This window comes from Miniopterus natalensis, chromosome 4 (assembly GCF_054644295.1).
Source record: "Miniopterus natalensis isolate mMinNat1 chromosome 4, mMinNat1.hap1, whole genome shotgun sequence".
Classification (NCBI taxonomy): Eukaryota; Metazoa; Chordata; class Mammalia; order Chiroptera; family Miniopteridae; genus Miniopterus; species Miniopterus natalensis.
The window spans coordinates 74,529,841-74,546,788 of NC_142084.1; the positions used below are offsets into that span (position 1 = coordinate 74,529,841).

Sequence of the window (16,948 nt, forward strand, 5' to 3'; positions counted from 1 at the left end):
TTCACTCAACTAAAGAATATAATACTTTTTTTTAGCTTTTAAAAACTGAAATATTTAACAATTTTAAGACATGGAAATATTCCAAATTATTCTCAGGATCTCTGATAAACTAGAGAAGAGACACTAGTGAAATGTTGAGAGAGCAAAAGAAACTCCAGGGGCAGAAGATAAAGAACAATGAAGAAAGAATCACAGGTGAAATGAAAAGGGGAAGGACTGACATGATAGAACCATGGTCCTGGGGTAGTCGCTAAGTTGTACCCGAGTGGAACAGCATAACAGAAACTGTGGAATCCCACTGGGCCCTGCGTGGTGGGACACCAGGGGCAAGACACATATACTGAATACATAAGCCACTGCCATGGTGGAAAGGCCTCTGCCCCCCTCACCCAGTATTTGTCATAGTTATCCTTGTCACAGAGTTGCATGGAGAAGAACCTATAGAGAAGACACATGAAAATACAACACAAAGAGGGCTTTTACATCAGTGGCGCCGAAGGTAAATTACTGATGCAATTGGCCTGGAAACAAGCCACCCTGCTTTCCCTCATGTACATCCACGTTGTTACTTGGTCTCGTGACAAACTGAAATTTATTTATTCATTCAACAAAAATGTATTGGGTGCTTCCTATGTATCAGGTACTGTTTCAGACAATGAAGACACTGTAGTGGAAGGAGGAAAAAGATCCATGCTCTTTTGGAGCTTACTTTCTGGTAAGGGGAAGAAAGACAAATAAATAAACAAACTCTGTTGGGTGATGATAAGTGCTACAGAGAAAAATAAGTCAGTAAATAGAAATAGCGAACGTCCTGGGGGAGTGGGAGGTTACAATTTTAAGTAAAGCCATCTGAGAGGCCTTCTTGAAAAGGTGACTTTGGGATAAATAAATAAAAAAACCCTGACAGGAGGGAGGGAAGGCACCATGCAGAATTACGTGGGGGAAGAGCATTTCAGGCAGCAGGTGCAGAGGCCCTGAAGTGGGAGCATGTCACGATGTTCCAGAAACAGAAGGGGCACCAGTGTGGCTGGAGCAGCGTGAGTGAAGGAAGAAAGGCAGGAGCTGAGGACAGAGAGAGGTGGTTGGATGGACAGATGATGCAGGGCTGCATAGGCCAGTCCAAAGCCTCTGGTTTTTGCTCTGAAATGGGAACCTACTGGGAAATTTAGGAGCAGAGACTTGAACTGGTGTGAAATGTGTTAAGTATGCTGTGTTGGGACTCCACTGAGGCGGGCACAGGTGGAAGCAGGGAGGCCAGTTAGAAGGCTGTTATAATAATCACAGCAAAGAAAATGGGGGTAGCCTGGACCAAGGTGGGATGTCAGTGAAGGCGGCGAGAAGTAGTAAGATTCTGGATAGATACGGAAGAGCCGTCATTTTAGATGTACTGCTTGAGAGAAAGACAAAGAACAACTGCAAGACTTTTGACTTGAACTAGTAGAGGAATGGCGTTGCCATGTACCGAGGTGGGGAACCCTTGAGTAATTCCAGGAGGAAGATGAAAAGTTTGGGTAAGGACAGACATCCAATCTGTAGAGCTCAAGAAGGTGAGGAGGAACCTGCAGGTAAATGGCTTGCAAAACGATGGCAACAAATTAGGACAAATTACTCATAAAGAACATGTTACAGCTTGAACTTGGATGGCATCCTCATACCACACATTCCTCTTACTCTACTGATGCATATTCAAAACAGTTCTTTATTCAATTAGTATTTGCAACGCCCATGAAGAATTCATGGGAACAGGCCCCAGCCAGTGTGGCTCGGTTGGTTGGAGTGTCACTGCCCACGACAAAAGGTCTCTGGTTTGATTCCCGGTCAGGGCGCAGACCTATGTTCCGGGCTCCATCACTGGCCCCAGAGTGTGGGAGGAAACCAATCAGTGTTTCTCTCTCACATCGAGGTTTCTCTCTCTCTCTCTCCTTCCCTTCCCCTCCTCCTAAAAAATCAATGAACATGTCCTCAGGTGAAGATTAAAAAAAAAAAAGAATTCACAGGAAGAGGCTTCTGACAGAATCTGTTTACACCCTCTCAAAACCTGCACTTAGACCCAGAAAACTATATTTGTTCTTAAGTTTGATTATTAGTTTCATTAAGTCATCAGAAAAGAATAAGATTGTACTTACTATGAAATATGTAAAAATAACATGTTATTAAAAACAAATTAAGATGTTAGAATCACAGACGTGATTACACAGGGTTCAGTTAGTAATGATTTATAGGTTTCTTTTGAGGCTAGATAAAAGAATGAACACTCTTTGGGAGAAAATGAAGAGGGAGGTGTTGAAACAAGTAAAGAAAAAAGCAGAATGGTGCTGAAAGTATATTAGCCTAATAAAAGGAAAGGTTGGAGAATCTTCTTTCTAAAATTTGATTGATTTTGAGAGAGAGAGAAGCCTTGCTTTGTTGTCCCACTTATTTATGCATTCATTAGCTGATTCTTGTTTGTGCCCTGACTGGGGATCAAACCCGAAACCTTAGCATATGGGGACCACACTCTAACCAAATGAGTTACCTGAGCTGAAGAATCTTCTTAAAGGGAAATTAAAATCATTATTATAGCCCAAATGTTAAAGGTGGAAGACATGATTTAGGTCTTCTCTCCTCTTGTCCTTTTTGGGTGAAAAATCTGGAAAAACTCAAAAAGCACTGCACGAAGGAAACTGGTTACTCTACAAGACAACAATGTAGAGTAATATTTAGCCACTAAAAACCATAATTTAGAAGGATATTTAATAACTCAGAAAGTGTTTACAGTATGTTAAGAGAAAAAAGATTGAAGAACTATATGCAAAATATCTCAAATTTTAAATATCTACATGCATAGAAAAACAACTTCGCCCGGCAGGGCGTGGCTCAGCGGTTGAGCATCGACCTAGGATCCAGGAGATTGGGGTTCGATTCCAGGTTAGGGAAAAAAAAAAAAAGAAAGAAAAACAACTTCGAGTAATAGAACAGTTTATGGGATAATAGTAAGTGGTTTTAATTTTCTTCTGGGTGCTTTTTTAAAAATTTCCAAATTTTCTACAATGAATAAGTATCTTTGTAAAAAAAATAAAACAAATTTGAGGAGTTGCTAAAAGGTTGGTGGACCTCAAAGCCCAGAGAATGAAATCAAAGCAATTCCTTCTAGTGCTCTAGTCAGAAGCTAAAGGCTGCTGTATGTAGTTCTGCAGGGGACAGGAAGGGATTTTCTTAGGCTAAGTTTGGTAATCATAAAAACAAGTAAGAAGAGAAGAAATCTGGTTATGATTTCTAACCAGAAAAAAATCTGGTTAGAAATAGTAAAATATTAATATATTATTAAGTTGTCAAAAATTTTAAGAGCATGACTCAAAAGGATGTGGAAAATATTATATATATTCTTACATACTATATACATGTACATTCTTAGTGGTGATGCATATTAGCACAACCCTTTTTTAAAACAATTTAGCAAAATGGGTGAAGAAATATAAAATGTGCATGTTCAAAATGATACAGCCACTGAGAAAACAGTTTGGCAATTTCTTAGAAAACTAAGCATGTAAGTACCATTTGACCCAACAATTGCACTCTTGGACATTTATCCCAGAGAAATGAAAACTTATGTGTACATAAAAACTTCTACATATATGTTCATAGCAGCTTTATTCGTAAAAGCCCACATGTCCTTCAAAGTGTGGTTAAACCAACCATGGATATTCAGCAATAAAAAGAACACATTAATGATAAATGCAACTTGGATAATCTCCAGGGAATCATGCTCAGTAAAACAAGCCATCCCAAGAAGTCACATACTGCATGATTCCATTTTTTAATGATTTCCACTTTTGAAATAATACAAGTATAAAAATAGAGACCATGCCCAGCTCGGTGTGGCTCAGCGGTTGAGCATTGACCTGGGATCCAGGAGATCACGGTTCAATTCCCAGTCAGGGCACAAGCCCAGGTTGCAGGCTCGATCCCCAGTATGGGGTGTGCAGGAGGCAGCCGATCAACGATGACTCTCTCACCACTGATGTTTCTATCTCTCTCTTTCTCCCTCTCCCTTCGTCTTTGAAATCAAAAAGATATATATTTTTTTAAAATGGAGAACAGATTAGTGGTTGCCAGGGATGGGTGGGAGGGAGGAAGGCGTGGCTATAAGAGGGCAACAGGAAGGATCCTTATGGTGATGGAAATTGTCTTGTATTTTGACTGTATCAATGTTACTTTTTTTTTATCCTCACCAGATGATATGTTTATTGATGAGGGGGCGAGGGGAGAGAAAGAAACATCAATCCATTGCCTCCCATACACACCCTGACTGGGGATAGAACCCACAACCTGGGTATGTGCCTTGACTGGGAATAGAAAACGGGTACTTGATCTCTGCATTATTTCTTACAACTGCATGTGTGTCTACCATTACCTCAAAATAAAAAAAAATTACTGAAGAAAAAAAGTACATCATGTGGCCAGTTATCACACGTCTAGAACTTCGTCTAGGATTATAATCCAAAAGAAAAAACGTTAACTGCACCTGATGTTCACTGCAGCGTTATTTACAACAGGAAAAGGAAACTAAGTGTCCAAACAGGAAAACAGGCATCGGGATATAGCCACCTGAGAAGTACCGTAGCCTTTTGATACAGCAACAAAGAAATGTTTGAAAAGGGAGGATTCAAAATTGTAGTACAATATACGACAGCTCTGTGAAGGAGGCTGGAATACATTACAAAAGTTTTAATAGTAGTCCATGTGGAACTAAAGTAGAACTGTGTTTCCTTCCCTCAAACTTTACCTAATGTTGTTCCCTGGTTTTTACATGGTGTGGGGGTGGGGGGAGTAACAGTCAAGGATATTTTCAATGTTAAATTACAAAGGTAGGAGTCACAATTAAAGTTCTTTGAATTCGTCCCTTCCAGTAGAGCAAACTTGGTTTTCCAGGTTCCAGACTTGCACCAAGAGCCCACTGAAGAGCCCAGGGCGGGCACCGTTTAGGTGCTCAGTTGATCCGCTGCAGCGGCTCCAGCGCAGCCCCACAGCCTCACCCCAGGACCCCACCAGGAATCCAGGGAAGGGACCCCCGAGAGTGGGCGACGCCGCTGCCCAGAGGTGCAGTGACCATTCCAAGGTGACCGTCGAGCCCGCAGCCCGGCCAGGGCTCCCCGAGTGAGTCCGGGGCCCAATCTCTGCCCCGCGCCCCTCGCCCCATTCGCTGCGCCGACCCCAGTGACCCAGAGCTCCTCCGCGGAGAATCCCCACGTTGCGTGACGGCGGCCGCCGAGACCCCCATGCGCAGAACTGGGCGCCTCAGCCTCCCTCCGCCCTAGGCCGAGACCCCGAGGCGTAACCAGGTACAGTCCCCTCTTCCTTTTTCGCCCTCTCAACCCAGCTTTTCCCGACTCCGGGAAGAACCGGGAAGAGAAGGCGGAGGCGAGCGGGGCGCCGCCGGATAAATAGTGTGGCCGGCCCCGCCCACCGACCTCACTTCCGCCTCGCGGCAAGATGGCGGCGCCCGGGCCCCGCCACGCAGACTTCCGCCCCACGCCGAGACCTGGGGCCGGCTGCGGGCAGCGCCGGAGCTGAAGTCGCGACCCGCACGGTGTAGCGTCGGGGTGCTCTGGGGTGCGGCCCTGCCTCGCGGGACCTGGGGAGAGGGCGCGCCAAGGGCTCTGGCTGGGGTGGTCCGGGGAGTCGCCACGTGGGAGGGGAGGAGCTGAGATTCGGGGGAGGGACGCATTGACGGGGAGGGGGGCGAGCGACCAGGTGGGTGGGGTTCGGCCCAGGATCCGCGTGTCCATCCCCTCGTTTGACGTTGTTGTCCCTTTCCTCTTCCCTCCCAGGCAACATGTCGGGAGGAAAAGCCGCGGGCGAGCCCAGCGCTCCTGGAGGGCCCCGCACCCTCCTCTCTGGGGCCCGGGGGCTTATTGGACAGCGGCCGGCGCCACACCTCACCCCGGGCCGCCTTCCCTCCATCCGCTCCAGGGATCTCACCCTCGGGGGAGTCAAGAAGGTACCCGACTACCTTGAATTCCAGGCCCCCTGGGGTTCAACTGATGTTCATGTAAGGCCTGCCGTGTGCCAGATTTGGTGTAGGGCCTCATGGATCTCGTCCCCGGACTTCGCCTGCAAATTCTGGGGAGCCTGCCCTACCTTGAAGTCTAGATGCTGGATACAAGCTTTTGACGTGGTTCTCAGAGATGCCTGCGGGGCAGAGAATAATAATTAGTTTAAAAGCAACTTGAGCAATGTTTATTTACTTTTTTGGTGTTTGGACACCTTTAAGAAACCCATGGAAGTTACACAGGCATAAACTTTGCCTGCAGTTTTCCAGAGTTCTGAATTTGCCATGAATCCCAGTGTGTGTACTTTTGGTCTAGAGTATAATGAATTCTAGGCATGGCATTAGAGGCTCTGTGTTCTCTTCCCTTATGTTTAGGACTAGATGTGAAGAGTAGCCCTGAAAGTAGGGAGTGGGGCATTAACAAGCATAAAGCAGCCTTTTTTTTTTAAAGACTTAAGTTTGCCTAGGTAAATTCTGGTGGCAGTCTAAACTATCATCTGATTGTGAGTACTATCAGATCTCTGCCTTTCCAGCTTGAGCACTTTCCTGGGATACTGACTGCTCTCTGTAGCAGTTTGAAGACAGGAGGGGAGATTAGATAAATTCCTCTACTTTTAGAAGTCTTGGGAGCTCTCCTTTCAGAGGGGAGAACTGAAGCTGCTAGTTTAAATAGGTTTTGGTGTCCTTTTGTGTGTAACTCTGCCACCATGACTTCACAATTTTCCTTTTCAAGCTTGTGTCTATCTCTGGAAATCTCTGACAACAGTGTGGAATGTACAAAAGAGAACCATGGTGGTCTTGGTCCATAGCAGATCCCCTTTGGGAGTTTTTCTTTTCCTCAGTGCTTTGGGATCAGAAATTACCAAATCAGTGACTCCTGTATTTCACTTTCAGAAAACTTTCACCCCAAATATCATCAGTCGGAAGATCAAGGAAGAGTAAGTAGCTAGGCCTTCTGAATTCTCACCCCTTATTTACTTGTTCTGAATTTGGACCTTTTGGGAAATAACTAGCTGTGTGGAACAGAAATTTAAATTTGTGTATTTAGTTCTTTTCAACCCTGGCTCCCAGCTGTTTCTAATGTGCAAGCTTTACAAAAATACTGATGCTTGGGAGTCCTTCCCAGAATTTGTGATGCAACTTGTTTGCAGTGAAACAGTGATTATCTTTTACAGCCTGAGTTGAGAACCACTAGTTTAGACAAAGATGTATTAAGGTTTCCCTTAAGTTCTATTACATTACAGCATTCCTGTTTTCAATCAATACCAAAAAAAATTTTCGTTTTAGGGCAGTCTCTGTAATTCAACTTTAGAGTTATAGTTCCTATATATACCCTCAAACAAGAAGATAAAGCAAACTGAAAGGACTCTGCCCATCAAGGAAGTGAGAAGGGTATTAGACTTAGGATTGGATTCTGTTTCTCATGTTGTAGTTATTGGCTCAGGTGGAGTGGAGATATGTGGGAGAATAAGACTGGTTCTCCGAGGCAGGATAAGTGAGGGGTTTCCCTTAATCCATTCTCTTTTCCAGGCCTAAGGAAGAAATAGCCATCAAGAAGGAGAAGCGTGAAAGGGATAGAGATCGACAGCGAGAGGGGCATGGACGGGGCCGGGGTCGACCAGAAGTGATCCAGTCCCATTCCATCTTTGAGCAGGGCCCAGCCGAAATGATGAAGAAAAAAGGTACAAAAGCTGTTAGGGCTCCTGGAGGAAGGGATCAATGGAATTTCAGTTCAGACTGCCTGAGAGCAGGGCAAGGGATTCCCTGCTCCCAGTTTAGCTTTCCTTGCTGTTGGCCTTTTCCTTACCCCTGGTGAACTGGGTGATTTCCCACAGGGAACTGGGATAAGACAGTGGATGTGTCGGACATGGGGCCCTCTCATATCATCAACATCAAAAAGGAGAAGAGGGAGACAGATGAAGAAACAAAACAGATCCTGCGCATGCTGGAGAAGGATGATGTAGGTACCAGCAGGCTGGGGGCATGGCTTTTATGGCTGTGGAAAGGACCTATGGGAGTCAGGGTTGGAGGAAGAATTGTTCTCTGATGTCCTGGAAGCCTAGTGAGCAGAGGAGTCTTCAGTTAGAAAAGGGTAAAGTGGACTGCAATCCCAGTATATGTGTATGCTGGCCAGGCCATGTGAACCGCTCGCTCTTCTTTGGCAGTTCATCGATGACCCTGGGCTGAGGAATGATACTCGAAACATGCCTGTACAGCTGCCTCTGGCTCACTCCGGGTGGCTGTTTAAGGAAGAGAATGAAGAACCAGATGTTAAACCTTGGCTGGCTGGCCCCAAGGAAGAGGACATGGAGGTGGATGTGCCTGTTGTGAAAGGTACTGTGTCAGTTAATGTCACGTCTCCTTTTCTGCGGCTGCCCCCCCCTCCCCCCGCCCCATGGGTCTCCCAGATTGCTGCTAATAAGCAGGTCCTCTCCTATTCCAGCTGTAAAATACATGTTCTGAACAATGACACCAAAGTCTCACTCTCAGAGGGTTCATGCTAACATGGACCAGTGGGCTTAGCCACAGATACCCCTTATTAGACAAGTCACACAACTCCTGGATCTCTCTTCACAACCAGTGTTTCTCTCAGCTTCCTGGCTGAGTGACAGTGGGACAGCTGGGAGTAAAAGGATGGGTGCGTTGAGATGACATGGGTGGTCACTTGATAGCCCTTCCATTTGTGTTACCTTGGGCAGTGAAAGAGGAGCCACGAGATGAGGATGAGGAGGCCAAGATGAAGGCTCCTCCCAGAGCAGCCAGAAAGACCCCAGGCCTCCCGAAGGACGTGTCTGTGGCAGAGCTGCTCAGGGAACTGAGCCTTACACAGGATGAAGAGCTGCTGTTCCTCCAGCTACCAGACACGCTCCCTGGCCAGCCGCCAACTCAGGACGTCAAGCCTATCAAGACAGAGATGCAGAGTGAGGATGGACAGATAGTGGTTGTGAAGCAAGAAAAAGACCGGGTATGCTCAGGATGAGTTCTCTGAAAATGCGGGGGGATTGATCAGGAAGGGAAGTTGCGACCTATAGGGTGAAGCAGTGGTGTCCCACCCAAGCTGAATTGCAAGAATAATATGCATTTGTTCTTTCTTCCCATAAGGGGCTTAAGGCTTTGTATGTCTAACTCAATTATATATATGTTTACTTTTTACAATGAAATACTTGAACATGTACATGAGAGAACATAAACCCTCATGTACCCAGTTTCAGCATTTATTAATATTTTGTCCATTTGTTTATTCGTTTGCTGTGGGTTTTGTTTCTTAACCAGTGGCAAACAGCCCTAGGAAAAGGCCCTTTTGGGGGAGCTTATGCTAACTTTTGTTGCTGATGCCTTCCTTTGGGAAAGGGTTCGCTCATGAAGGATGGAGGAAACACCCCATCTCCATACCCTGATTCTCCTCACAGGAAGCCAGGCTGGCAGAGAATGCTTGTACCCTGGCTGACCTGACAGAGGGTCAAGTTGGCAAGCTGCTCATTCGCAAGTCTGGAAAGGTTCAGCTCCTCCTGGGCAAGGTGACTCTGGATGTAACAATGGGAACCACCTGCTCTTTCCTGCAGGTAAGAGCCCGTAGGTTCAAGGGCAAAGGCCCTTTAAGAGGCTGAGTGTTGAGAATCAGTGCTAAATGGGGGAGAAGGATTCTTGGAATTATCACATTAAAATCAGGACTGATTGATGGGCTATGTGGTTTTGGTTCTCATCACCTTCTCTGTCTGTTGGCAGGAGCTGGTGTCCGTGGGCCTTGGAGACAGTAGGACGGGGGAGATGACAGTCCTGGGACATGTAAAGCACAAACTTGTGTGTTCCCCCGATTTTGAATCCCTCTTGGATCACAAACACCGGTAAAATGAGCAGATGGAGGAGGATGGTGACTGTGCCCATGGCTGCTGCCTGCTCCAGACGTTTTGTTCTAAAATCTATGTGACCCAGAAGGAGCCTGTTTGGCCCATCACTCCAGCCTTTGGCAGCCATTGTCCCAGTTTTCTGCACAGGGCCTGTGTGGCTCCCTCCCACAGCAGCTATGCACAGTGATCTTCCCACAGCATGGATACTGCATGTCCTTGCTGCTGGGGGACTTGTCCCTTCTATTTATTTTTATATTTATGTTTTATCTCTTCAACTGACTGCCTCCTCCCCAGGTAGAGAGGGGAGGGTCTGTGGAAGAGTACAAGCTCCTCGTGGTGACCATCTTGGTTCTGACTGTGGGAAGTGTAAAGATTGCTGCTGCTGCTCTCGCTCCCTCCTTCCTCCTGAGGGGCAGTGTCGGAGAGAGAGCAGGGAATTTTTGAGTCTGAGACTCAGTACTCAAGCCCAGCTCTGTCAGTAACTAGTAGTGTGACCTTGGACAAACTACCTAACCTTTCTGAGCCTCATATTCCTCGTCTGACAAAAATGAGGATAATACCTACCTCACAAGGTTGGTGTGAGGATTAAATGGAATGTTGTAGATGGAAACTCCTTGCACAAGGCCAGACATGCACAGTAGGCGCTCAATAAATGTTAGTTTCCCTTCCCGTGCCTGAGTCTGTTTTCAAACAAAGTAGAGATTCTGAGAGTCTCTGGAGGAAGTGAACAGAGCTGCTTTGTCTGCATTCTTATTCCACATCTCACTCCTCCACCCTGGGCCTAATGCTCTGAAGGTACAGGTTCAGGCCCTTCTGTGCCCTTTTTCTCATGAGCATTCTTAGCCAAGTGCTTCCTGTTTGTTGTTATGAGGTGCTAGCTATAGGTTCTATCAAAGAAGTCGGGGACTCCTCCCAGCACCTGCAAATGCCTTCAGGTGACACAGTGGTCCCAGGACTTGTTCTTCCTACCCTCACCCCTGCAATAAGTAGCAGTAGTCTTCTAGCTTCCATTGAAGTATTTCTCAAAAGAGCAATTAATAATTCTCAGAGAATTATCACTGTACTAAGTCAAATACTGCTGAAGAACAGCCCTTATAGTAAGCTAGAAGTTAGCCCTGGCCGGTATGGTTCAGCTGGTTAGAGCATTGTCCCATGCACTGAAGGGTTACAGGTTTGATTACCCAGGTTCCCGTTCAATCCCTAGTCAGAAAGTGTACGGGAGGCAGCCAATCAATGTCTCTCTCTCATATTGATGTTTCTCCCTCTCCCTTCCTCTCTAGAATCAGTGGAAAACATATTCTCAGGTGAGGATAAAAGAAAAAAAGATAGAAGTAAGAATTTATTAAATAATGGCCTCTTTGACACTTGACAGGCGACATCACACTTCAAAAGCTTTGAGTTTGAGAGGCACACCTCTGTCTCTTGTGCTAGCATCACCGGTTTCGCCCACTTGGCTCGGATCCCAATGCCCGCTGGCCATGCTGGCCTTTTTTAGTTCATGGGTCTGTAGTCTTGTTCTTTTCACCAGGTCATCACACTTTTGATCCTTCCAATGTATAGGCCCGGGAGAAGCAGCTTCTCTGCCCCCTTCCTTTGTCCACAGGGCTAGGTTTTTCCCTGGTTCAGCAAAGGTGGGACATCTTAAGTGGTGAGGGCAAGCCTTCTGCAGCAGTGTCTCTGGTTATTAGATGCCAGTGTCATAACTCCCTTTGCTGTGAGTTTAGGCAGCGCCCTCTGGAACAGGGATGGACCACAATAAGCGCTCAGTAGGAGCACATCCTCTTGATTTTCAGGTAACCTCAGGGGTTTTGGGTGGATATGCCTTCCTTTAGTATCTTCCTTCTGTCATGGCTGGGGCTTTTCCTACACTGAGCCCTTTAAGCTGCCTAGCCAGCAGCTATGGGGGAAATAGAATATTTAATCACCACATTGCCCCCTTCTGTAGCCAAGAGCTCACAGGAGATCTGTTAGGTGGTGGTGATCTGGTCCCTTCTTGTAGAGGACTGGAGCAGAAGGTTCCTTGGAGACATATGTGGAAGTCCTATTTGGTCTAAGGTTGAGCTTTGAGGAGCCAACTGCTTTTGTTCTCTGGGCTTCAGTGCTTTCTTTTATATAGTTAATGCACTGCCAGTGAGTCTCCATTGTAATCCTCTTTCTCTTCTGTTTCTTTGGCTCAAAAATATTCTGCTTTTCTAGGCCAACTTGAAGGCCCTGCCTTGTTACATGTTTGGTATTTTTCCGTCTTCAGTTCTTTGACTCTTCCAGGAAAGCTCGAGGAGGAGTGTGTACACTTTCATGCTCACCATTTCGGGTGTCTTGGGTTGAACGTTAATGACCCTATGTCAAAGTGTGGAAGAAAGAGAAGGCAAGTCGGCTTTCTTGGCTGAGCTTCTGATGCATACATTTCTTCCAACAAATCAATGGAAGTAATGGGAATAAAAAACTCAAAGCAACATTCATATATGGGTGCAAATGTATCACTTCCTGCATGTGTGTGCATTTTAAGGCACCAAAAGAGGAAACTATAGGCCTGGTCATTTTTTATCTACATGATTAAGTGACAGATGTGGGATTTTGAGTCAGGTTTGGGCTTGAATCCAACTCCACCAGTCACTTTGGGGAAATTACTTCCCTGAGCTCAGTTTTATTTCTTTTCTCTAACAGCCCTGGCCAGCATGGCTCAGTTGTTTGAGCATCATCTCATGCACCAAAAGGTCACCAGTTTGATTCCCTGTCAAGGCACATACCCAGGTTGCAGGCTGGATCCCCAGTAAGGGGTGTGCAGGAGGCAACTGATCAATGTTTTTCTTTCATATTGACGTTTCTCTCTCCTTTCCTCTCTCTAAAAATCAATAAAAACATATCCTCGCCTGAAGATTAAAAAAAAAAATTTAATGAGATTATAGTAGCTCTTTATAGGGTTGCTTTTAAATTAGAGTGGACTTAAAGCGTTTATTTGGTGCCAGACAGAAAAATGCTTCTATCAGGATGTGGCTGGCATTTGTAACAGGAAACTAGACTGACTAACATAACTCACAGACCTACCCACATGGTCCAATTGAATCATTCAATCTCAAGCATTCCCCCAGAGCAGGATAATTATAGGAATTCTTTTGGAAATGTCTCTTGCACTGTACAACATAAGAGGAAAAGCTATATTACAATCTGTGGACTTCTAAAATTCATCGCAAAATCACTGACTTGGGAACATTTTGGTTTTTCCAGCTTACTGTTGTAAAAAATGATGTAAAAAAAAACACCAAAGAAAAATAAATAAATAAAAAATGATGTGATAAACAATTGTAAAATTGTTACCAATATCCTTAATTATTTCCTTAGGATTCTTTATTAAAAATGTCTTCGCTGAATCAAAATTCTATGACATTTTCACCTCCAGGCTGTTTGTACCTGATCACATGCCCATCAACAGTGTATAAGAGTTGCTCTTGCACTTACAAAGTTAAAGGTATAATCACAATTCTGTTTTGAAACTATATAAACTTAAAAAGACACTGAGAAGGAGAGCTGACCTGTACTTTCTGACCCTCTGAATACATAACTAATGTTCTCTATTTTCCCTCCATCAGACATCAGAAGGGACTGATGGGCAAAGAAGCCTGGCTCCCACAGTTGGTGTACATGCTTTCCAAGTTCAGTTGTGTTTTTCCCAAGCTGTTTTTGCCACTTGTGTTTGTGATTGCGTAATTCAGTTAAACATTGTATAAACTAGTAAAACAGGAGGGCTAGAAAAAGCATTTTTGATGAAAATAGGGTAAATACCTAGTTTAATTGAATTTATAAACTGATAAAATATAAGTGGCAAAAGGAAGTTATTTCTATGAAAACCAAGGTGAGTGCTTTGGAAAGACTTAATAAAGATGAGTTGCTAAAAAATACTGTGGAATTAAGTTTAATTCTAATTCTGCATTTAGATTGCCTTTTCACCTACTTTTGGAGAAACCAAAACAGGTGATCTTAGCAGTGCTTATGGGTTTGTGGAGTTTTTGTGGAGTGCTAACCAGTGGACCCATACTCAAAGAAAAGGACTTGTCCTTACACCAAATCACTAGTGGACACATGACCATTTATAAGTGATAAACAAGTTAAAAGAAAATACTTAAAATAGATAATGGTTTTTTTAATTTAAAAATTTCCTCCAAAATATCAGTTAAGTTTAGGTTCAGCTATGAGAAATAGAGCCCCCAAATGACAGTGATTTTTAACAGATAGAATTTTACTTTTCTCTTGTTAAAGCCTAAAGATGCACAGTATAAACCGGTACGGCAGCTCTGTTCCACAAAGCCTCAAGGATGTTCGGTTCCTTTCAGTTTATCTTCCCATGGTTTCTGGGCTGTGGCCCACATCCTCATGTTGTGTTGGGAGACCAGACCTCCAGTCATTGCACCATACCCCAGGCAGTCAGATGAATGAAAGGCTCGTATCCTCCAGATGATGGGGCGTTTCATCTCCTTTCAGAAAGGTTCCTGGGAGCTGTCCCATAACATTTATGATCATATACCATAGTCCAGAGAGTGGGGATGTAGTCAACCCTGGCCTTAAAGGAGACTGAGAAATGTTCTCTTTATCTTAAATGAGCAGACACCTTCCTAAAAGTCAAGTTTCATTATCATGGAAGAAGGAACACAGGACCAACCAGCAGCCTCTGTCACATCTATTTAACACTTTAAGAATAACTGAACAACCACTGGTCCCAATTGTGACAGAAGAACTTCCAGTGTGCATCACGTACGTAAGCACACCCTCAACTGCAGCTCAGATACCACGTGCTGCTGTAACCACTTCCTGGGCCACACACTCAGTGCCTTGACCCCGCCTGTCTTACTCATCTGACAAAACCCCACTTTTGGGTAAGTAAATTTCTGCTGGCTCAGCATCTGCCCTGAGGGCTTAGACATGGCTGGAGAAACACCCACAACCAAATGGAGTGGTCTCACCTTGAGACTAATATTCTACTACATTTTCCTTGTCCACTGCCCAGAGAGTACCTCCTAACACCTTTCCCTAAGTCCTCAAACCTCTTGCACCTCTCCCCTCTCTCAGCTGATGGCCCTGCTTCTTGGTGCATTAAGAGAATAGAAGCAATGGAGAGAACATCGCACATTCCCACTGCCACATCTAGCTGCCTGTTTGTATCTGTGTCCAGGTGCGCAGTCTTTCTCCTGTCACTGTGGATGAACTGTACTCCTCTGAGACCAGGTTTTTCACTGGGCACTAGATTCTGTCCCCTCTTACCTACTCAAAGGATATTGCTCAGCAACCCCCTACACAAGTGTAGGTGCACTTGCACACACACACACACGCACCAGTTTCCCCCTCTATTAGATCAGCCTCACAGGATACAAGTAGGCCCCTATGGATACATCTTGAAAGCAGCAGATTTCCCTTCAAGTTTGCATTGACTCCAGGGATCACTTTTCTATGCTTCTCATGCAGCACAGCTTGAAAGAATTGCCTTTACTTGTCCCCACTTCCTCTCATCCATTCTCTCGTGAACTCATTCATACCAGCCTTTCACCGCTCCACCCAGCAGCTCTTCTCAAGCTCACCAGTGAGGCCCTTACCAAACTCAAAAGTAAATTTGCAATCCTTATTTTACTGAATCTATGATCGCATTTGACACAGTTGATCACTCCTTCCTTCCTCAAATGCCTTCTTTTCTTGGCTTTGGGGTTGCTGTGCTAACTTTTCCTTATTATCTCCCTGGATGTGCTCCTCATCTCCTTTTCCGGGTGTCTCCCCATGTCCCTGCCTCTAAACATGGGAGTGCCCAGGGCTCAGGCCTTCGAGTGTCTCCATTGTCTGTCACTCTTACTCCCTCAGCGATCTCATCCAGATCATGGCTTTCAGCTCTATATCTGTGCTTCCCAATTTATTACCTCCAGCCTGGAGCTCTCTCCTGTGACATCCAACTGCTTACCCTCCTGTCTCTTCTTATGTCTAGTAAGCAATTCAACCCTTACTACCAATTTTAGGAAATAGAGGATTCAAAATAACCCATGAGAGTCCAGTCAGCAAAATCCTGACTGTGTCAACAGGACAAATGACTCAGTTTCTTCAGGGAACAAATTGTAAGGGGGGGAAAGGGGAAGAATGAAGGAGGAACCCATAGATTATAAGAGATTTGAGAGAGAATGTCATTCAGTTGTGATGTAGGGACATTATTTAGACACTGAGTCTGAGAACTGCAGGAAAAACTCAGCTTGGAGACTTTACCGTGGCTTCCGGCAGCTTAAGGCCACGTCCCTGGGACAGCCCAGTCCCGTTTGAGTTTCTATTTGGAAAAGGTCAAAACTAAAAAATTTTTGCATTTTGTTCTAGCCAACACCTGACAAAGGGCCCTGACCTCCCTTTCTTAGAGCGTTTACTGAATCTATGATCTAAGCCCTTAAAAAGGCTTAGAATTCTGAACCCCCCTCTGTTCCTTTGAGATATACACTCATAATCTGCAACTCCAGAGTGTCTGTTTCAAGGAATGGAAAACCATTCCTTTGAAAGGTTATCATGAAAGAAAGGACTTTTGTCTCCCAGTGTCTGGGAAGATAGAACCCTAACTTCCATAGTTTCCAGCCAGCAGACACTGCTGGACTAGTCACAGTTACAATGACCAACCCTTTGTAATCTACTTGAGTCCCGCTCTCTCTCCCCCTTCCACCCCACCCCCATTCTCCCTTTAAAATGCCCAATCATCTGTTTGCAAATTGAAATGGAGCTTATCTCTTTCCCCTATAGTCACTGAATAAAATCTGTTTTCACTACTTTAATATCCAGCTTTGTTTATCTTTGACATTTCTAACAATAAAAAAATCATGAGGCAATCAGGGATATTTGTATATTGGCTAGGTATTTGATATCATTGAATAATTATTATTACCTTTTTTTTTTTTTTTTTTTTAGCTGGGATAATGGTGTTTTGGTTATATTTTCCAAAGTAATAATTAGAAAATCTATCCAGAATGTTAACTGCTTCTCATCACCTCCAGCATTATTACTCTTGACCAAACATCCTTCCTTGTGGGATTTTGCCTCTTAAATGGTGGGCCTGCTTCTG

At 44.7% G+C, this 16,948-nt stretch overlaps 1 protein-coding gene across 2 annotated transcripts; it reads left to right on the plus strand.

Annotated features, from left to right (window-relative positions):
* The first annotated feature begins 5,512 nt into the window (after positions 1-5,512).
* POLR3D (RNA polymerase III subunit D) lies at positions 5,513-10,548 on the plus strand. 2 transcript variants are annotated; one of them, XM_087816067.1, is made up of 10 exons: positions 5,520-5,592; positions 5,811-5,980; positions 6,926-6,969; positions 7,562-7,713; positions 7,867-7,991; positions 8,197-8,365; positions 8,731-8,996; positions 9,442-9,594; positions 9,758-9,832; positions 10,174-10,548. In XM_087816067.1, the coding sequence occupies exons 2-10, from the start codon at positions 5,816-5,818 to the stop codon at positions 10,321-10,323; spliced, it is 1,299 nt and encodes a 432-aa protein (XP_087672193.1). In that variant the 5' UTR covers positions 5,520-5,592; positions 5,811-5,815; the 3' UTR covers positions 10,324-10,548. The 2 variants fall into 2 exon arrangements, with proteins under 2 accessions (XP_016067205.1, XP_087672193.1); XM_016211719.2 differs by having other exon boundaries at positions 5,513-5,592; positions 9,758-10,263.
* The last annotated feature ends 6,400 nt before the right edge of the window (positions 10,549-16,948 follow it).

Bases quoted from the DNA above. Each gene is read 5' to 3' on its own strand.
- POLR3D (XM_087816067.1), top strand. From the start codon at position 5,816: ATGTCGGGAGGAAAAGCCGCGGGCGAGCCCAGCGCTCCTGGAGGGCCC. The intron at 7,992-8,196 runs GTAGGTACCAGC...CTTCTTTGGCAG, and splicing joins GCATGCTGGAGAAGGATGAT to TTCATCGATGACCCTGGGCT. The intron at 9,595-9,757 runs GTAAGAGCCCGT...GTCTGTTGGCAG, and splicing joins CCACCTGCTCTTTCCTGCAG to GAGCTGGTGTCCGTGGGCCT.